The 19353-nt window shown below is 49.3% G+C and overlaps 1 protein-coding gene across 1 annotated transcript in view; it reads left to right on the top strand.

Annotated features, from left to right (window-relative positions):
• Nucleotides 1-19018, top strand: part of LOC123761007 (uncharacterized) — a 304005-nt gene extending 284987 nt beyond the window's left edge. The window contains exons 8-10 of the mRNA XM_069339269.1: nt 11994-12116; nt 13895-14186; nt 18870-19018. Of these exons, the coding sequence (XP_069195370.1) occupies nt 11994-12116; nt 13895-14186; nt 18870-19018 (564 nt within the window). The remainder of the gene's footprint in view (nt 1-11993; nt 12117-13894; nt 14187-18869) is intronic.
• The last annotated feature ends 335 nt before the right edge of the window (nt 19019-19353 follow it).

Raw genomic sequence — 19353 nt, 5'->3', positions numbered from 1 at the left:
CTGCTGCTAATATCAACCGGGAGACTGAATTAGGTAATATAGTGAACATCAACCTAGCGGTGCAAACATTTATTCACAAAACTTTGAGCCTCTATAGTACCCACCGTCCAGTTCTAACTAAACAAGTTACAGCTAAAAGGTTAAACAATCCATGACTTACTAACGGTACACTTAAATATATCAATAAAAAAACATGATCATGAGAAGAAGTAAAGGTTTGGAGTCATCTCCAAATAAGGTTCAAGGAGGTACTCATCAATGCCGTCCACAGCAATTAGGAGAGCCAAAATAAAATACTATGAAAACAAGTTCATTCAAATTAAAGAGATTATAAAGAAAACATAGATCACTATTTCCCAAATATTTGGATCAAAGAAGATTTTGAATAAGAAACCAATACTTCTATCCAATGAGGATGGTGTGGTTTCTGCCTTTGACACTGTCATTATATTCAACAGTTTCTTCCCCATCCATTGGCTCATCCCTTGCAATTGATATTCTATCCTCCCGAACTAATATTAAGGACTACCTTACAGGAAACTATCCAGAGTCTCTGTACCTAACTCCCACTAATTCCACTGATGTTAATGAGATAATCCTTACTCATAATACAAAATCAAGTGCCCTTGCTGAGAGGCCAATTCTAATTTACAAAAAACATCTAGATTTCTAGCTCCGGCCATTGCATTGCCCTACAACAAATCACTTGAACTCCAGACCTTTCCTGATATTAAAAAAAAAAAACGAGATTAACCCCAATCCATAAAAGTGGTGATCTCACTGATATCAACAATTTCAAAAATTATCTCAATTCTGACAACATTGTCTAAGATATTTGAAAAGTTTATCTACAAGCAGCTTTACTCTTATCTAGCTAAACAGAATATACTTAGCTCTTGCCAATATGTCTTCAGATAAAAAAAAAAAACAATAATGTACTGATTAGTATGATTAACATGATACTTGCAGCTCCTAATAATAATGAGTTCCCAGTTGGGATATTTGTTGACCTACGTAAGGCGTTTGACACTGTTAACCACCACAACCTTCTTAAATTACATCATTATGGAATCAGAGGTCACTCCCTCCAATACCTTTAGTCTTACCTTAGTGACAGCCTCCAGTATGTATCTGTAAATGATTCCTATTCTCCCACCCTACCCATCAACACTGGTGTATTGCTGGAGGGGACACGTACAGCACGTTCAAAGGCTGGAGAGGACACGTACAGTGGCTGCAGAGGACACGTTAAGTGGCTGGAGAGGACACGTACAGTGGCTGGAGAGGACACGTACACTGGCTGGAGAGGACATGAACAGTAGCTGGAGAGGACACGTACACTGGCTGGAGAGGACACGTATAGTGGCTGCAGAGGACACGTTAAGTGGCTGGAGAAGACACGTACACTGGCTGGAGAGGACACGTACAGTGGCTGGAGAGGACACGTACTCTGGCTGGAGAGGACACGTACACTAGCTGGAGAGGACACGAACAGTGGCTGGAGAGGACACGTACTCTGGCTGGAGAGGACACGAACAGTGGCTGGAGAGGACACGTACAGTGGCTGCAGAGGACACGTTAAGTGGCTGGAGAAGACACGTGCACTGGCTGGAGAGGACACGTACAGTGGCTGGAGAGGACACGTACTCTGGCTGGAGAGGACACGTACACTAACTGGAGAGGACACGAACAGTGGCTGGAGAGGACACGTACTCTGGCTGGAGAGGACACGAACAGTGGCTGGAGAGGACACGTTCACTGGCTGGAGAGGATACGAACAGTGGCTGGAGAGGACACGTACACTGGCTGGAGAGGACACGTACACTGGCTGGAGAGGACACGAACAGTGGCTGGAGAGGACACGTACACTGGCTGGAGAGGACACGTACACTGGCTGGAGAGGATACGAACAGTGGCTGGAGAGGACACGTACACTGGCTGGAGAGGACACGAACAGTGGCTGGAGAGGACACGAACAGTGGCTGGAGAGGACACGAACAGTGGCTGGAGAGGACACGAACACTGGCTGGAGAGGACACGAACAGTGGCTGGAGAGGACACGTACACTGGCTGGAGAGGACACGAACAGTGACTGGAGAGGACACGTACACTGGCTGGAGAGGACACGAACAGTGGCTGGAGAGGACACGAACACTGGCTGGAGAGGACACGAACAGTGGCTGGAGAGGACACGTACACTGGCTGGAGAGGACACGAACAGTGGCTGGAGAGGACACGTACTCTGGCTGGAGAGGACACGTACAGTGGCTGGAGAGGACACATACACTGGCTGGAGTGGACACGAACACTGGCTGGAGAGGACACGAACACTGGCTGGAGAGGACACGAACACTGGCTGGAGAGGACACGAACACTGACTGGAGAGGACACGAACATTGGCTGGAGAGGAAACGAACACTGGCTGGAGAGGACACGAACACTGGCTGGAGAGGACACGAACACTGGCTGGAGAGGACACGAACAGTGGCTGGAGAGGACACGAACACTGGCTGGAGAGGACAGGAACAGTGGCTGGAGAGGACACGTACACTGGCTGGAAAGGACACGAACACTGGCTGGAGAGGACACGAACAGTGGCTGGAGAGGACACGTACACTGGCTGGAGAGGACACGAACACTGGCTGGAGAGGACACGAACAGTGGCTGGAGAGGACACGTACACTGGCTGGAGAGGACACGAACACTGGCTGGAGAGGACACGAACAGTAGCTGGAGAGGACACGTACACTGGCTGGAGAGGACACGTACTCTGGCTGGAGAGGACACGAACATTGGCTGGAGAGGACACGAACACTGGCTGGAGAGGACACGAACATTGACTGGAGAGGACACGAACACTGGCTGGAGAGGACACGAACACTGGCTGGAGAGGACACGAACACTGGCTGGAGAGGACACGAACACTGGCTGGAGAGGACACGTACACTGGCTGGAGAGGACACGAACAGTGGCTGGAGAGGACACGTACAGTGGCTGGAGAGGACACGTACAGTGGCTGGAGAAGACACGTACACTGGCTGGAGAGAACACGTACACTGACTGGAGAGAACACGTACACTAGCTGAAGAGGACACGTACACTGGCTGGAGAGGACACGAACAGTGGCTGGAGAGGACACGTACAGTGGCTGGAGAGGACCCGTACAGTGGCTGGAGAAGACACGTACACTGGCTGGAGAGAACACGTACACTAGCTGGAGAGGACACGTACACTGGCTGGAGAGGACACGAACACTGGCCGGAGAGGACACGAACAGTGGCTGGCGAGGACGCGTACAGTGGCTGGCGAAGACACGTACACTGGCTGGAGAGGACACGAACACTGGCCGGAGAGGACACGAACAGTGGCTGGAGAGGACACGAACACTGGCTGGAGAGGACACGAACACTGGCTGGAGAGTACACGAACACTGGCTGGAGAGGACGCGAACAGTGGCTGGCGAAGACACGTACACTGGCTGGAGAGAACACCTACACTAGCTGGAGAGGACACGTACACTAGCTGGAAAGGACACGTACACTAGCTGGAGAGGACACGTATACTGGCTGGAGAGAACACGTACACTGGCTGGAGAGGACACGTACACTGGCTGGAGAAGACATGAACAGTGGCTGGAGAGGACACGAACAGTGGCTGGAGAGGACACGAACAGTGGCTGGAGAAGACATGAACAGTGGCTGGAGAAGACATGAACAGTGGCTGGAGAGGACACGAACAGTGGCTGGAGAGGACACGAACAGTGGCTGGAGAGGACACGTACACTGGCTGGAGAGGACACGTACAGTGGCTAGAGAGGACACGTACAGTAGCTGGAGAGGACACGAACACTGGCTGGAGAGGACACGTACACTGGCTGGAGACGACACGTACTCTGGCTGGAGAGGACACGTACACTTACTGGAGAGGACACGAACAGTGGCTAGAGAGGACACGTACAGTGGCTGGAGAGGACACGAACACTGGCTGGAGACGACACGTACACTGGCTGGAGAGGACACGTACACTGGCTGGAGAGGACACGAACAGTGGCTAGAGAGGACACGTACAGTGGCTGGAGAGGACACGATCAGTAGCTGGAGAGGACACGTACACTGGCTGGAGAGGACACGTACTCTGGCTGGAGAGGACACGAACACTGGCTGGAGAGGACACGAACACTGGCTGGAGAGGACACGAACACTGGCCGGAGAGGACACGAACACTGGCCGGAGAGGACACGAACACTGGCTGGAGAGGACACGAACACTGGCTGGAGAGGACACGAACACTGGCTGGAGAGGACACAAACACTGGCTGGAGAGGACACGAACACTGGCTGGAGAGGACACGAACACTGGCTGGAGAGGACACGAACACTGGCTGGAGAGGACACGAACACTGGCTGGAGAGGACACGAACAGTGGCTGGAGAGGACACGAACAGTGGCTGAAGAGGACACGTACACTGCCTGGAGAGAACACGAACTGTGGCTGGAGAGGACACGTACAGTGACTGGAGAGGACACGTACAGTGGCTGGAGAGGACACGAACACTGCCTGGAGAGGACACGTACACTGGCTGGAAAGGACACGTACACTAGCTGGAGAGGACACGTACACTAGCTGGAGAGGACACGTACACTAGCTGGAGAGGACACGTACAGTGGCTGGAGAGGACATGAACACTGCCTGGAGAGAACACGTACACTGGCTGGAGAGGACACGTACACTGACTGGAGAGGACACGAACATTGGCTGGAGAGGTCACGAACAGTGGCTGGAGAGGACACGTACACTGGCTTGAGAGGACACGTACTCTGGCTAGAGAGGACACGTACACTGGCTGGAGAGGACACGAACACTGGCTGGAGAGGACACGAACACTGGCTGGAGAGGACACGAACAGTGGCTGGAGAGGACACGTACACTGGCTTGAGAGGACACGTACTCTGGCTAGAGAGGACACGTACACTGGCTGGAGAGGACACGAACACTGGCTGGAGAGGACACGAACAGTGGCTGGAGAGGACACGAACGCTGACTGGAGAGGACACGAACAGTGGCTGGAGAGGACACGAACAGTGGCTGGAGAGGACACGAACACTGGCTGTAGAGGACACGAACACTGGCTGGAGAGGACACGAACACTGGCTGGAGAGGACACGAAGACTGGGTGGAGAGGACACGAACACTGGCTGGAGAGGACACGAACAGTGGCTGGAGAGGACACGAACAGTGGCTGGAGAGGACACGTACACTGGCTGGAGAGAACACGAACAGTGGCTGGAGAGGACACGTACAGTGACTGGAGAGGACACGTACAGTGGCTGGAGAGGACACGAACACTGCCTGGAGAGGACACGTACACTGGCTGGAAAGGACACGTACACTAGCTGGAGAGGACACGTACACTAGCTGGAGAGGACACGTACACTAGCTGGAGAGGACACGTACAGTGGCTGGAGAGGACATGAACACTGCCTGGAGAGAACACGTACACTGGCTGGAGAGGACACGTACACTGACTGGAGAGGACACGAACATTGGCTGGAGAGGTCACGAACAGTGGCTGGAGAGGACACGTACACTGGCTTGAGAGGACACGTACTCTGGCTAGAGAGGACACGTACACTGGCTGGAGAGGACACGAACACTGGCTGGAGAGGACACGAACAGTGGCTGGAGAGGACACGTACACTGGCTTGAGAGGACACGTACTCTGGCTAGAGAGGACACGTACACTGGCTGGAGAGGACACGAACAGTGGCTGGAGAGGACACGAACGCTGACTGGAGAGGACACGAACATTGGCTGGAGAGGACACGAACACTGGCTGGAGAGGACACGAACACTGGCTGGAGAGAACACGAACAGTGGCTGGAGAGGACACGAACACTGCCTGGAGAGGACACGTACACTGGCTGGAAAGGACACGTACACTAGCTGGAGAGGACACGTACACTAGCTGGAGAGGACACGTACACTAGCTGGAGAGGACACGTACAGTGGCTGGAGAGGACATGAACACTGCCTGGAGAGAACACGTACACTGGCTGGAGAGGACACGTACACTGACTGGAGAGGACACGAACATTGGCTGGAGAGGTCACGAACAGTGGCTGGAGAGGACATGTACACTGGCTTGAGAGGACACGTACTCTGGCTAGAGAGGACACGTACACTGGCTGGAGAGGACACGAACACTGGCTGGAGAGGACACGAACAGTGGCTGGAGAGGACACATACACTGGCTTGAGAGGACACGTACTCTGGCTAGAGAGGACACGTACACTGGCTGGAGAGGACACGAACACTGGCTGGAGAGGACACGAACAGTGGCTGGAGAGGACACGAACGCTGACTGGAGAGGACACGAACAGTGGCTGGAGAGGACACGAACAGTGGCTGGAGAGGACACGAACACTGGCTGGAGAGGACACGAACACTGGCTGGAGAGGACACGAACACTGGCTGGAGAGGACACGAAGACTGGGTGGAGAGGACACGAAGACTGGGTGGAGAGGATACGAACACTGGCTGGAGAGGACACGAACAGTGGCTGGAGAGGACACGTACAGTGGGTGAAGAGGACACGAACAGTGGCTAGAGAGGACACGTACAGTGGCTGGAGAGGACACGATCAGTAGCTGGAGAGGACACATACACTGGCTGGAGAGGACACGTACTCTGGCTGGAGAGGACACGAACACTGGCTGGAGAGGACACGAACACTGGCTGGAGAGGACACGAACACTGGCTGGAGAGGACACGAACACTGGCTGGAGAGGACACGAACACTGGCTGGAGAGGACACGAACAGTGGCTGGAGAGGACACGAACACTGGCTGGAGAGGACACGAACAGTGGCTGGAGAGGACACGAACAGTGGCTGGAGAGGACACGTACACTGGCTGGAGAGAACACGAACAGTGGCTGGAGAGGACACGTACAGTGACTGGAGAGGACACGTACAGTGGCTGGAGAGGACACGAACACTGCCTGGAGAGGACACGTACACTGGCTGGAAAGGACACGTACACTAGCTGGAGAGGACACGTACACTAGCTGGAGAGGACACGTACACTAGCTGGAGAGGACACGTACAGTGGCTGGAGAGGACATGAACACTGCCTGGAGAGAATACGTACACTGGCTGGAGAGGACACGTACACTGACTGGAGAGGACACGAACATTGGCTGGAGAGGTCACGAACAGTGGCTGGAGAGGACACGTACACTGGCTTGAGAGGACACGTACTCTGGCTAGAGAGGACACGTACACTGGCTGGAGAGGACACGAACACTGGCTGGAGAGGACACGAACAGTGGCTGGAGAGGACACGTACACTGGCTTGAGAGGACACGTACTCTGGCTAGAGAGGACACGTACACTGGCTTGAGAGGACACGAACACTGGCTTGAGAGGACACGAACACTGGCTGGAGAGGACACGAACACTGGGTTGAGAGGACACGAAGACTGGGTGGAGAGGACACGAAGACTGGGAGGAGAGGACACGAACACTGGCTGGAGAGGACACGAAGACTGGGTGGAGAGGACACGAACACTGGCTGGAGAGGACACGAACAGTGGCTGGAGAGGACACGTACAGTGGGTGAAGAGGACACGAACAGTGGCTGGAGAGGACACGAACAGTGGCTGGAGAGGACACGAACAGTGGCTGGAGAGGACACGAACAGTGGCTGGAGAGGACACGAACACTGGCTGGAGAGGACACGAACACTGGCTGGAGAGGACACGAACAGTGGCTGGAGAGGACACGAACACTGGCTGGAGAGGACACGAACGCTGACTGGACAGGACACGAACAGTGGCTGGAAAGGACACGTACACTGGTTGGAAAGGACACGAACACTGGCTGGAGAGGACACGTACACTGGCTGGAGAGGACACGTACACTGGCTGGAGAGGACACGAACAGTGGCTGGAGAGGACACGTAGGACACGTACAGTGGCTAGAGAGGACACGTACAGTAGCAGGAGAGGACACGAACACTGGCTGGAGAGGACACGTACACTGGCTGGAGACGACACGTACTCTGGCTGGAGAGGACACGTACACTGGCTGGAGAGGACACGAACAGTGGCTAGAGAGGACACGTACAGTGGCTGGAGAGGACACGAACACTGGCTGGAGACGACACGTACACTGGCTGGAGAGGACACGAACACTGGCTGGAGACGACACGTACACTGGCTGGAGAGGACACGTACACTGGCTGGAGAGGACACGAACAGTGGTTAGAGAGGACACGTACAGTGGCTGGAGATAACACGATCAGTAGCTGGAGAGGACACGTACACTGGCTGGAGAGGACACGTACAGTGGCTAGAGAGGACACGTACAGTAGCTGGAGAGGACACGAACACTGGCTGGAGAGGACACGAACACTGGCTGGAGAGGACACGAACACTGGCTGGAGAGGACACGAACACTGGCTGGAGAGGACACGAACACTGGCTGGAGAGAACACAAACACTGGCTGGAGAGGACACGAACACTGGCTGGAGAGGACACGAACACTGGCTGGAGAGGACACGAACACTGGCTGGAGAGGACACGAACAGTGGCTGGAGAGGACACGTACACTGGCTGAAGAGGACACGTACAGTGACTGGAGAGGACACGTACAGTGGCTGGAGAGGACACGAACACTGCCTGGAGAGGACACGTACACTGGCTGGAAAGGACACGTACACTAGCTGGAGAGGACACGTACACTAGCTGGAGAGGACACGTACACTAGCTGGAGAGGACACGTACAGTGGCTGGAGAGGACATGAACACTGCCTGGAGAGAACACGTACACTGGCTGGAGAGGACACGTACACTGACTGGAGAGGACACGAACATTGGCTGGAGAGGTCACGAACAGTGGCTGGAGAGGACACGTACACTTGCTTGAGAGGACACGTACTCTGGCTAGAGAGGACACGTACACTGGCTGGAGAGGACACGAACACTGGCTGGAGAGGACACGAACAGTGGCTGGAGAGGACACGTACACTGGCTTGAGAGGACACGTACTCTGGCTAGAGAGGACACGTACACTGGCTGGAGAGGACACGAACACTGGCTGGAGAGGACACGAACAGTGGCTGGAGAGGACACGAACGCTGACTGGAGAGGACACGAACAGTGGCTGGAGAGGACACGAACACTGGCTGGAGAGGACACGAACACTGGCTGGAGAGGACACGAACACTGGCTGGAGAGGACACGAACACTGGCTGGAGAGGACACGAACACTGGCTGGAGAGGACACGAAGACTGGGTGGAGAGGACACGAAGACTGGGTGGAGAGGACACGAACACTGGCTGGAGAGGACACGAAGACTGGGTGGAGAGGACACGAACACTGGCTGGAGAGGACACGAACAGTGGCTGGAGAGGACACGTACAGTGGGTGAAGAGGACACGAACAGTGGCTAGAGAGGACACGTACAGTGGCTGGAGAGGACACGATCAGTAGCTGGAGAGGACACGTACACTGGCTGGAGAGGACACGAACACTGGCTGGAGAGGACACGAACACTGGCTGGAGAGGACACGAACACTGGCTGGAGAGGACACGAACACTGGCTGGAGAGGACACGAACACTGGCTGGAGAGGACACGAACACTGGCTGGAGAGGACACGAACACTGGCTGGAGAGGACACGAACAGTGGCTGGAGAGGACACGAACAGTGGCTGGAAAGGACACGAACACTGGCTGGAGAGGACACGAACAGTGGCTGGAGAGGACACGAACAGTGGCTGGAGAGGACACGTACACTGGCTGGAGAGAACACGAACAGTGGCTGGAGAGGACACGTACAGTGACTGGAGAGGACACGTACAGTGGCTGGAGAGGACACGAACACTGCCTGGAGAGGACACGTACACTGGCTGGAAAGGACACGTACACTAGCTGGAGAGGACACGTACACTAGCTGGAGAGGACACGTACACTAGCTGGAGAGGACACGTACAGTGGCTGGAGAGGACATGAACACTGCCTGGAGAGAACACGTACACTGGCTGGAGAGGACACGTACACTGACTGGAGAGGACACGAACATTGGCTGGAGAGGTCACGAACAGTGGCTGGAGAGGACACGTACACTGGCTTGAGAGGACACGTACTCTGGCTAGAGAGGACACGTACACTGGCTGGAGAGGACACGAACACTGGCTGGAGAGGACACGAACAGTGGCTGGAGAGGACACGTACACTGGCTTGAGAGGACACGTACTCTGGCTAGAGAGGACACGTACACTGGCTGGAGAGGACACGAACACTGGCTGGAGAGGACACGAACGCTGACTGGAGAGGACACGAACAGTGGCTGGAGAGGACACGAACAGTGGCTGGAGAGGACACGAACACTGGCTGGAGAGGACACGAACACTGGCTGGAGAGGACACGAACACTGGCTGGAGAGGACACTAAGACTGGGTGGAGAGGACACGAAGACTGGGTGGAGGGGACACGAAGACTGGGTGGAGAGGACACGAACACTGGCTGGAGAGGACACGTACAGTGGGTGAAGAGGACACGAACAGTTTCTGGAGAGGACACGAACACTGGCTGGAGAGGACACGAACGCTGACTGGAGAGGACACGAACACTGGCTGGAGAGGACACGAACGCTGACTGGAGAGGACACGAACAGTGGCTGGAGAGGACACGTACACTGGCTTGAGAGGACACGAACAGTGGCTGGAGAGGACACGAACACTGGCTGGAGAGGACACGAACAGTGGCTGGAGAGGACACGAACGCTGACTGGAGAGGACACGTACACTGACTGGAGAGGACATGAACAGTGGCTGGAGAGAACACGTACACTGGCTGGAGAGGACACTAACAGTGGCGGGAGAGGACACGAACAGTGGCTGGAGAGGACACGAACAGTGGCTGGAGAGGACACGAACGCTGACTGGAGAGGACACTAACAGTGGCTAGAGAGAACACGTACACTGGCTGGAGAGGACACGAACACTAGCTGGAGAGGACACGTACACTGACTGGAGAGGACACGAACACTGACTGGAGAGGACACGAACACTGACTGGAGAGGACACGAACACTGACTGGAGAGGACACGAACGCTGACTGGAGAGGACACGAACACTGACTGGAGAGGACACGAACACTGACTGGAGAGGACACGTACACTGGCTGGAGAGGACACGAACGCTGACTGGAGAGGACACGAACACTGACTGGAGAGGACACGAACACTGACTGGAGAGGACACGAACACTGACTGGAGAGGACACGTACACTGACTGGAGAGGACATGAACAGTGGCTGGAGAGGACATGTACACTGGCTTGAGAGGACACGTACACAGGCTGGAGAAGACACGAACACTGACTGGAGAGGACACGAACACTGACTGGAGAGGACACGAACAGTGGCTGGAGAGGACACTAACACTGGCTGGAGAGGACACGAACGCTGACTGGAGAGGACACGAACACTGACTGGAGAGGACACGTACACTGACTGGAGAGGACATGAACAGTGGCTGGAGAGGACACGAACACTGGTTGGAGAGGACACGAACACTGGCTGGAGAGGACATGAACACTGGCTGGAGAGGACACGAACGCTGACTGGAGAGGACACGAACACTGACTGGAGAGGACACGTACACTGACTGGAGAGGACATGAACAGTGGCTGGAGAGGACACGTACACTGGCTTGAGAGGACACGTACACAGGCTGGAGAGGACACGTACACAGGCTGGAGAGGACACGAACACTAGCTGGAGAGGACACGAACACTGACTGGAGAGGACACGAACACTGACTGGAGAGGACACGAACACTGACTGGAGAGGACACGAACACTGACTAGAGAGGACACGTACACTGACTAGAGAGGACACGTACACTGACTAGAGAGGACACGTACACCAAATATAACGCTTACTGACCAACCGCCAGTAATGACCTCAGTCATATTCTCTCTCCTCAGACAGGGAAATCCTTGTCCTCTGGCTACGGCATGACTGAGGCGGTCAACATCGCCACCAACGACCCTATATATGGCTTCTCCCCAGGCTCTGTAGGTCGTGTCATGCCCTACATGCAGGTCAAGGTCAGTGTCATGAGTGGTCATTGGCCTAAGGGTCAACAACAGGTCAGTATAACAACTGGTCAGTAGTACAACAGGTCAGTATAACAACTGGTCAGTAGAACAGTTCATTAGAACAACAGGTCAGTAGAACAACAGGTCAGTAGAACAACAGGTCAGTAGAACAACAGGTCAGTAGAACAACAGGTCAGTAGAACAACAGGTCAGTAGAACAACAGGTCAGTAGAACAACAGGTCAGTAGAACAACAGGTCAGTAGAACAACAGGTCAGTAGAACAACTGGTCAGTAGAACAACTGGTCAGTAGAACAACTGGTCAGTAGAACAACAGGTCAGTATAACAAAAGGCAGTATCATGCAGGGTCAATGTTCATCGGAGACAGTGTCAAGACAGACCATTTTCGCACAGTGTCAGTGTCAATGTTACACAAGTGTCATCAGCGGCATATTCTAGATTCGCCAACATAAGAACAGCTTTTACAAACTTGTGTAAGGAATTGTTCAGGACCTTGTATACCACTTATGCAGTAAGTAGTGATGTGGTGGAGGCAGACTCCATACATAGTTTCAAATGTAGATATGATTGAGTTCAATAGGTTCCAGACACAATAGATACACCAGTTCAGTGACTGTTGAAAGGGGGGACCGAAGAGCTAAAGCTAAACCCCAGCAAGTACAACTAGGAGAGTACAAGGTGAGAGTCCAGCAGGTTCTAGATCATGCTGGATCAGTGTAACAGACAGTCAGTAACATGCTGGATCAGGATAAGAGTCAATATCATGCTGAATCTTCTAATAATCTACTCTGGCTGAGTCTCGCTAGTAAATTCTACAGGATGCTTGTAGGTAAACCCTTCTTGTCTTTCTACTTTCTTGCGAGTTGACATCACATTTGTCATATTCCAGCAGTTAAAATGCCAGCAGTTTTCGCCTTTACAAAGTGGAATAAAATATCATTGCCTGTTTTATATCCAAGGCGATATTTTGTTTGGTCCTACAGCTTTTGTTACATCCAGTGCCTACAGTTGCTTCTTTACTTGTCTTGAAGTCACAGCCATTTGTCAGACAGTTCTGTGAAAGTTGCCAGTTTCGTTTGGACTTGTAACTTTTGCGACAGATCAGGTTTTAGGGTGAATAGTTCTTGGAAGCTTTTGATAAATTCCAAGCATTACCTGCTAATCAATCTCATTATTATCTCCTTTAATTATGTTTAGCCTAGTTTGGGTGTACTCATTTTTGGCCCCTATATATATCGTGAATTCCTTCTGCGTTGTCTTTTCTGTATTTCCTGCATACTGTATTGCTTCTCTTCTTTACCTCCAGACATAGTCTGTTGAACCATTGGCTAATGCTCTTCTTGGTCCCTTTATCGCTCAGAGATGGTATGAGTCCTTCTTTAGCTTCTTTGTGTAGTCCATCATGTCCGGTGTTGATTTTTCCTCTAAGTTCTCTTTACCATGTTCTTCCATCCAAGGACTTCTCTGAAATTCTGGCATTTCCATTCCCGATATGCTAGCCATACATTCTCCTCCCGCTTACATAATCCTATTTCCTTCATTGTTACCAATTATTCGATGATTAAACACAGTGGTCGCTGGCTTCAACTGGTCTTTATTGGTCATTGCTTTCATTGTCTATCTCGTGCTGAGGGAAGACTGGTCTAGCCTTCCTCAAAATGTAAATCTGTTCTAATGTATTGGAGGATGTTGTAATAACAACTTAACACTCTGATGCAAGGTACTAAACTTCCTCATCTTCGCTCCTCTCCATCAACGCTGTTCAGATAATAGACGTGGAGAGCGGAAAGATGGTTGGCGAGGGGGTGGAGGGAGAGGTGTGTGTACGAGGTCCCACCATGATGCTGGGTTACGTCAACAACCCAGCTGCCACCGCCGCCTGCATTGACTCTGATGGCTGGCTTCACACAGGGGATCTCGGCTACTACACCCGAGACGACTTCCTCTTCCTCACAGACAGGATAAAAGACCTCATCAAGGTGAAGGGGTACCAGGTGAGGATGATGGCTCATGTGGAGGTGATGGGGCTGTGTTGTGGGGGTGTGTGGTGTGGATACTGTAGGTGGAGGGAGTCTGTTGTTGGCCCATCACATGCTGGAAGTCTTGTGAAGAGGCTGGCATGTTATAAGGATATCAGGTGGTCATGTGAGTAGGGAAATTGATGCCATAGAGCATGCGCATGATCCTGTGCACCATGTTGCACAGATAGTGCACGGCCTACGATATCATCCATATGTAGATGATGATGAAAGTTGCATGATGATGATGATGATGATTGCAAAGGGGTGAACTAATGTAATGTTGCAAAGTGTTGACAAACATTATTTTTTTTTAAATATCAAAAGGATTGTTCAGTGTATGTCGGGTAGCAAGTTCCGTTATATGAACGAGTGAAAACCCCAAATGATTTGTCCAAGTTTCAAAATAATTTGTGCATAGATTTTTAATTTTTATATGCACACCTTGAAGAATATACCGTAGGAGGGTGGATAGGACTTCCACAGGGGGGCTCCTCTCCTGGCGTGACTACACTGATTTACAGTTCATTGTTGTTCCTCTCACTCCCGCACACCCAAACAACATCACAGCTCATGATCACTAATATAACTGGCAACACAGCTCAGGTCCGTGCAGCCACATCCTCTCCCCTGCTCCTTCTCCTCCTCCCCCCCCCTCCCCCTCTTCCGCCTGCTCCACCCTCTCCCCTCTGCCAGCTGTCAATCACCTGTCAATTCTTCAATCTTCTCATCCGATCACTCCTCTGTCCTTTTCCTCAAACAGGGCAGGTTTTCTGTTCACTGGTGTTGCAATTTCACTCCCATTTACCAAATGCAAGGTCTGTCTAGAGCTACCACACATTCCATTACTTGACAATAGTCAGTCACTCAGTCACTCAGGTGGTGAGATAAAGCGAGTTGAACAGTCAACCAGTACGTCAGTCAGCCAGTCCACCACTCAGTCTAAATCCTCTGTTTTTTAATTTAACGAAAACTAATTCATACTTATAACAAGATAAACTAATTCATACTTATAACAAGATAAACTAATTCATACTTATAACAAGATAAACTAATTCATACTTATAACAAGATAAACTAATTCATACTTATAACAAGAAAAAAATAATGTTTTTTCCTGTCACAGGTGAGGCATGTATATGGTAGATATATAAAAAGACGCGCCTATTCGAATGCAACGTTATGTCAAAATTTCAAAGCAATCGGTAAAGAGGTTTCGAAGATTTCCCTCACAGGAAAAACACATCAAAAATACAGTTTTTCAGAAAAAGCATGTTTTTTTTTTACCGTCACAGACGTGACATCTATATAGTATGTATATAGAAACCTGGCCGGATGCAAATGGAACATTGTGTGAAAATTTCAAAGCAATCGGTGAAGAACTTTCGGAGATTAGCGATTTGAACAAATGAACATATCCATTTTTATTTATATACTAGCTGTACCCGGCACGCGTTGCTATGGCTCAATCTGATTAAATGGAAAAGAAAGAAAAGAGAAAGCGCACATTTCTAATAAGTTTACTTTCACAATGCTTGTGGGTATACAATATTTTTTGTTCCATTGTCTGTGGAGATAAAGAGATTGTCTGCTTTGCTGATTCCAGAACACGTAACATATAATTGTCCAAGTGAGAAACAATCCGTGTCTAGATATAAACTGCACAATTCTACAGATTGGCCCTGAGCTTTGTTGATGGTAATTCCAAACGCCAATCGAATTGGAAATCACAATCTCTTAAATTAAAATGGCATATCTGTTAGAACCATAGGAATGCGAGGAATGAGGACATCTTCACTTTTCAAAGGTCCTTTCAAGATTGTTGCTTCTACGACGTTGCTGATTAATGTTCTTGAAGCAAGGCGCGTGGCGTTGCAAAGTTTTGGCTGGTTGATATTTCGCAACATGATAATTGGCACGCCGATTTTAAATTGCCGTACGTGTGATGGTATCCCTGGCAGATCGAGTAAAATAAAAAATTATGTTGGATAATTAACCGCTTCATCTGCTTCCTCAACAGTGTCGACGGACTTGTATGTGACTGTTTTTCTTTGAATGTTAGACTAAAGAATATTGTTAAGTTCGTTGACGTGTTTGTTATTGGCTACAAGAATAGCTCGTTCATTCATCCAATCGTGATTCATATAATTGGTTTGAATATTGGGAAAGACTTTTTCAAAAAAATCTTCTTTTGACGTCACTAAATTGCAGAAGTTGTGAGGCAATGAAATTCGTCCTGAGATCAACCTGCACGTTTCCGTTCTCAATTTCCAGAAGTTAATGTGAGACTGTCTCAGCTGATGGATCGTTTTGCAGCTGGACACGCATATTTGTAGTTAATTTTAACGTCTTTACGTGGCGCCACAAAGTAGTGTATTTCAGGTGAACATTTATTTCGTCCGCTGGTATCGATCGAGGAATTACAGGTAATGTTTGTCTGCAGTCTCCTTCAAGCAATATTAATGAGTTCCCAAATGGTCTGATGTTTCCAAGCAAATCTTGCAATGATCAATCAAGAGCCTCGAGCGATTTTTTGAGGGTCATTGTACATTTTCCTAAACAATTAGTTTACATTTGGGCAATGCTTTTCTCATGCCAGATGCTTTGGAAATGTTGCACGTGGGAGTTTCAATGAATTGCATGTTCAATGGCAATTTCATAGCCGAAGTAGCAGTTCTTCCACCTGGTAGCAATGTCGCAGCTATTTCGGACTATGCAAGAGCTAAAGTTATGCCATTTTGGAATCGAAATGCTGCCAGAATCATTCTAATTAGGAAGGTTTTACAGTTCCTCCTGGCGCATCTAAATAGATTTCTCCAAACCCGTTATTGACAGTTTGAATTATATAATTGCAAATGCCTTTTCGCTCAAGTGTTAGCTTAGAAATGTTTGACTGCACATACGACAATAGATCACCCGTGTTGTAATTTTGTTCACGATGCAATTCTACATCGAACGATGCAGCAGCAGATCGATTCGGTGATGGCATTTCTAATTGATTTAGAACTTTGTTCGCGATTTCTAAGGACAAATCTTCAGTCATTATCAACGTTTCGTTGTAGATTTGTGATGTAAAATCTATGTTCATATTTGAATTTTCCTTGCATATTAGACGGATAATATCTTCAGCCATGTGCGATTTATATTTCTCCCATAACTCTGATGGAGACGAAGGAGAGCAGGTGGTCAATATGATTGCAAACAATGCTCGAAATTGATTTGGATGTGATGTGTTGGACGCGTCATTAATTCATACAGCCCAGTGTCGGTCGTTCTCCAATAAATTAAGAGCTTGACATGCACTACGGAAAGTGGCATAAGTTATGCCGTTGACAAATCTCAATGGCTGGAAAGACGTTGGACTGGGCACATTTACCAACATCATGCGAAGAATGAAGCATTTATCCTGATTGGGATACACCGCGTGCAGTCTGACTATCGTAGTTTACTTGCCAGGTTGTCCGTCGACTCGCTCTCCTTGTTTGCGTCATTCAAATGATTATCTACTCATATTTTATGTGTAATGTACAGGCACTTCCGCATACAGGAGTGTTTTCGCAAACGCATCATTTTAACAACGTGAAGAAAGCAGTTAACGTTGTAGCCGGTAGATTCATTGCTGTTGCACATTTGCAGCTGTGAAATAAACGTGTTGTCCATTTTCTTGTTTTCAAAACAAAAACGAAAAACACTAACAAAATATATTGAAACGCAGATCAATCGACACAGCTCAAATTCACCACCAATTGCACTGAAAAATAAGAACAGCTAAAAAAACGTAATGAAAAACAATGAAAAAAGAAACAAATAAGCTATACTCTCGAAATGAACGGAATGGTAAACAACACAGCTCAATTCCAATGCAACGTCACACAAAACAATTTAATCAAAATGAAAACAAATCAAAATCTGTGAAAATTCAATTTATCAATACAATCGGGAACAATGAAATAGAATCATAACATATTTTGTATATTGAGTGTTGCTCTTACATGCAACAGATGGCGCTGTTTTTCAAAAAAAACGCATGCTGCCAAACACACACCGAAACTACGACGTTGGTACAACGTTCGAACAAGTTTTAACACCTGTTTAACACCTCCATGTTGTGCAGTGTCTTGTATGCTGGCATCTTGACGTTCTGGTCTTTTTCTTACTCTCCTGGTGGGTAGAATGAATAGTTCCGTAATTTGGGTAGTTATGGTAGATTGTTCTATTTTTATGTAGATTGCTGCAAGAATTTGTAATCATCTTGCATCTTGGGTTTATTAACTATTATTGTATAATGTACCCAAGATGCAAGATGATTACAAATTCTTGAAGCAATCTACATAAAAGTAGAACAACCTACCATAACTACCCAAATTACGGAATTATTCATTCTACCCACCAGGAGAGTAAGAAAAAGACCAGAACGTTAAGATGCCAATATACAAGACACTGCACAACATGCCACGCCCACTACACCTGATTAATCTTTGTATGTGTTTCGTATCCTATTTCGCCTTATTCTACTCTTTTCCCCATTTTGCCTTATTCTACAACCACATGTGTACTCATTGCTCAATCTATTTGACCACACATGACCTCATTTATCGATCCATTTGTATTCACCTGACCCACTAATAATATACTGTCCTGTACTGTAACTTCACTTGAGAATGAACCATGTAGGTTCGAAACCTTGTGTAAAATATTATAATAAGTGTAATGCATTATACAGTTATTTATTTCTTTTTCTTCACCTCGAACAAACATGACTTTTGGGAAACTCCTCCTACAGTTAAACCCAGATGCAAGAGCATTAGTCAGAGGGATAGAAGCCCTAAACCAGAAAATAATCAATACAGAATATGCAGTCATATTCAATGAGACATGTATAAATGAAAATTGTTGCCAGTATTCACCAATATATAACTGATGTATACTGGCTACAAACCAATGGAGAAACAGCAACATCGACGAAGACCTCAGAACTCGCATCGACCAACAACTTGACATCCTTTCAGATCAACATCACCACAGCACCGAAACCAGGATCATCAAGAAACTGACAATATTATTAGGAGCATCTATGGCGATTCCACGACCCAGAGATGGCTTCTTAAACCTCGCTGGAATCAACCTCACTGAGGACCAAATTACTCTCTTAAATCTGGGTATAAACTGTCACGTTATGTCCAGACCAAGTGAGATGGCCCGGAAAG

This window comes from Procambarus clarkii, chromosome 41 (genome assembly GCF_040958095.1).
Source record: "Procambarus clarkii isolate CNS0578487 chromosome 41, FALCON_Pclarkii_2.0, whole genome shotgun sequence".
NCBI lineage: Eukaryota > Metazoa > Arthropoda > Malacostraca > Decapoda > Cambaridae > Procambarus > Procambarus clarkii.
Note: the sequence above shows the minus strand (reverse complement) of the source record. Positions and strands in the feature narration are given on the sequence as shown.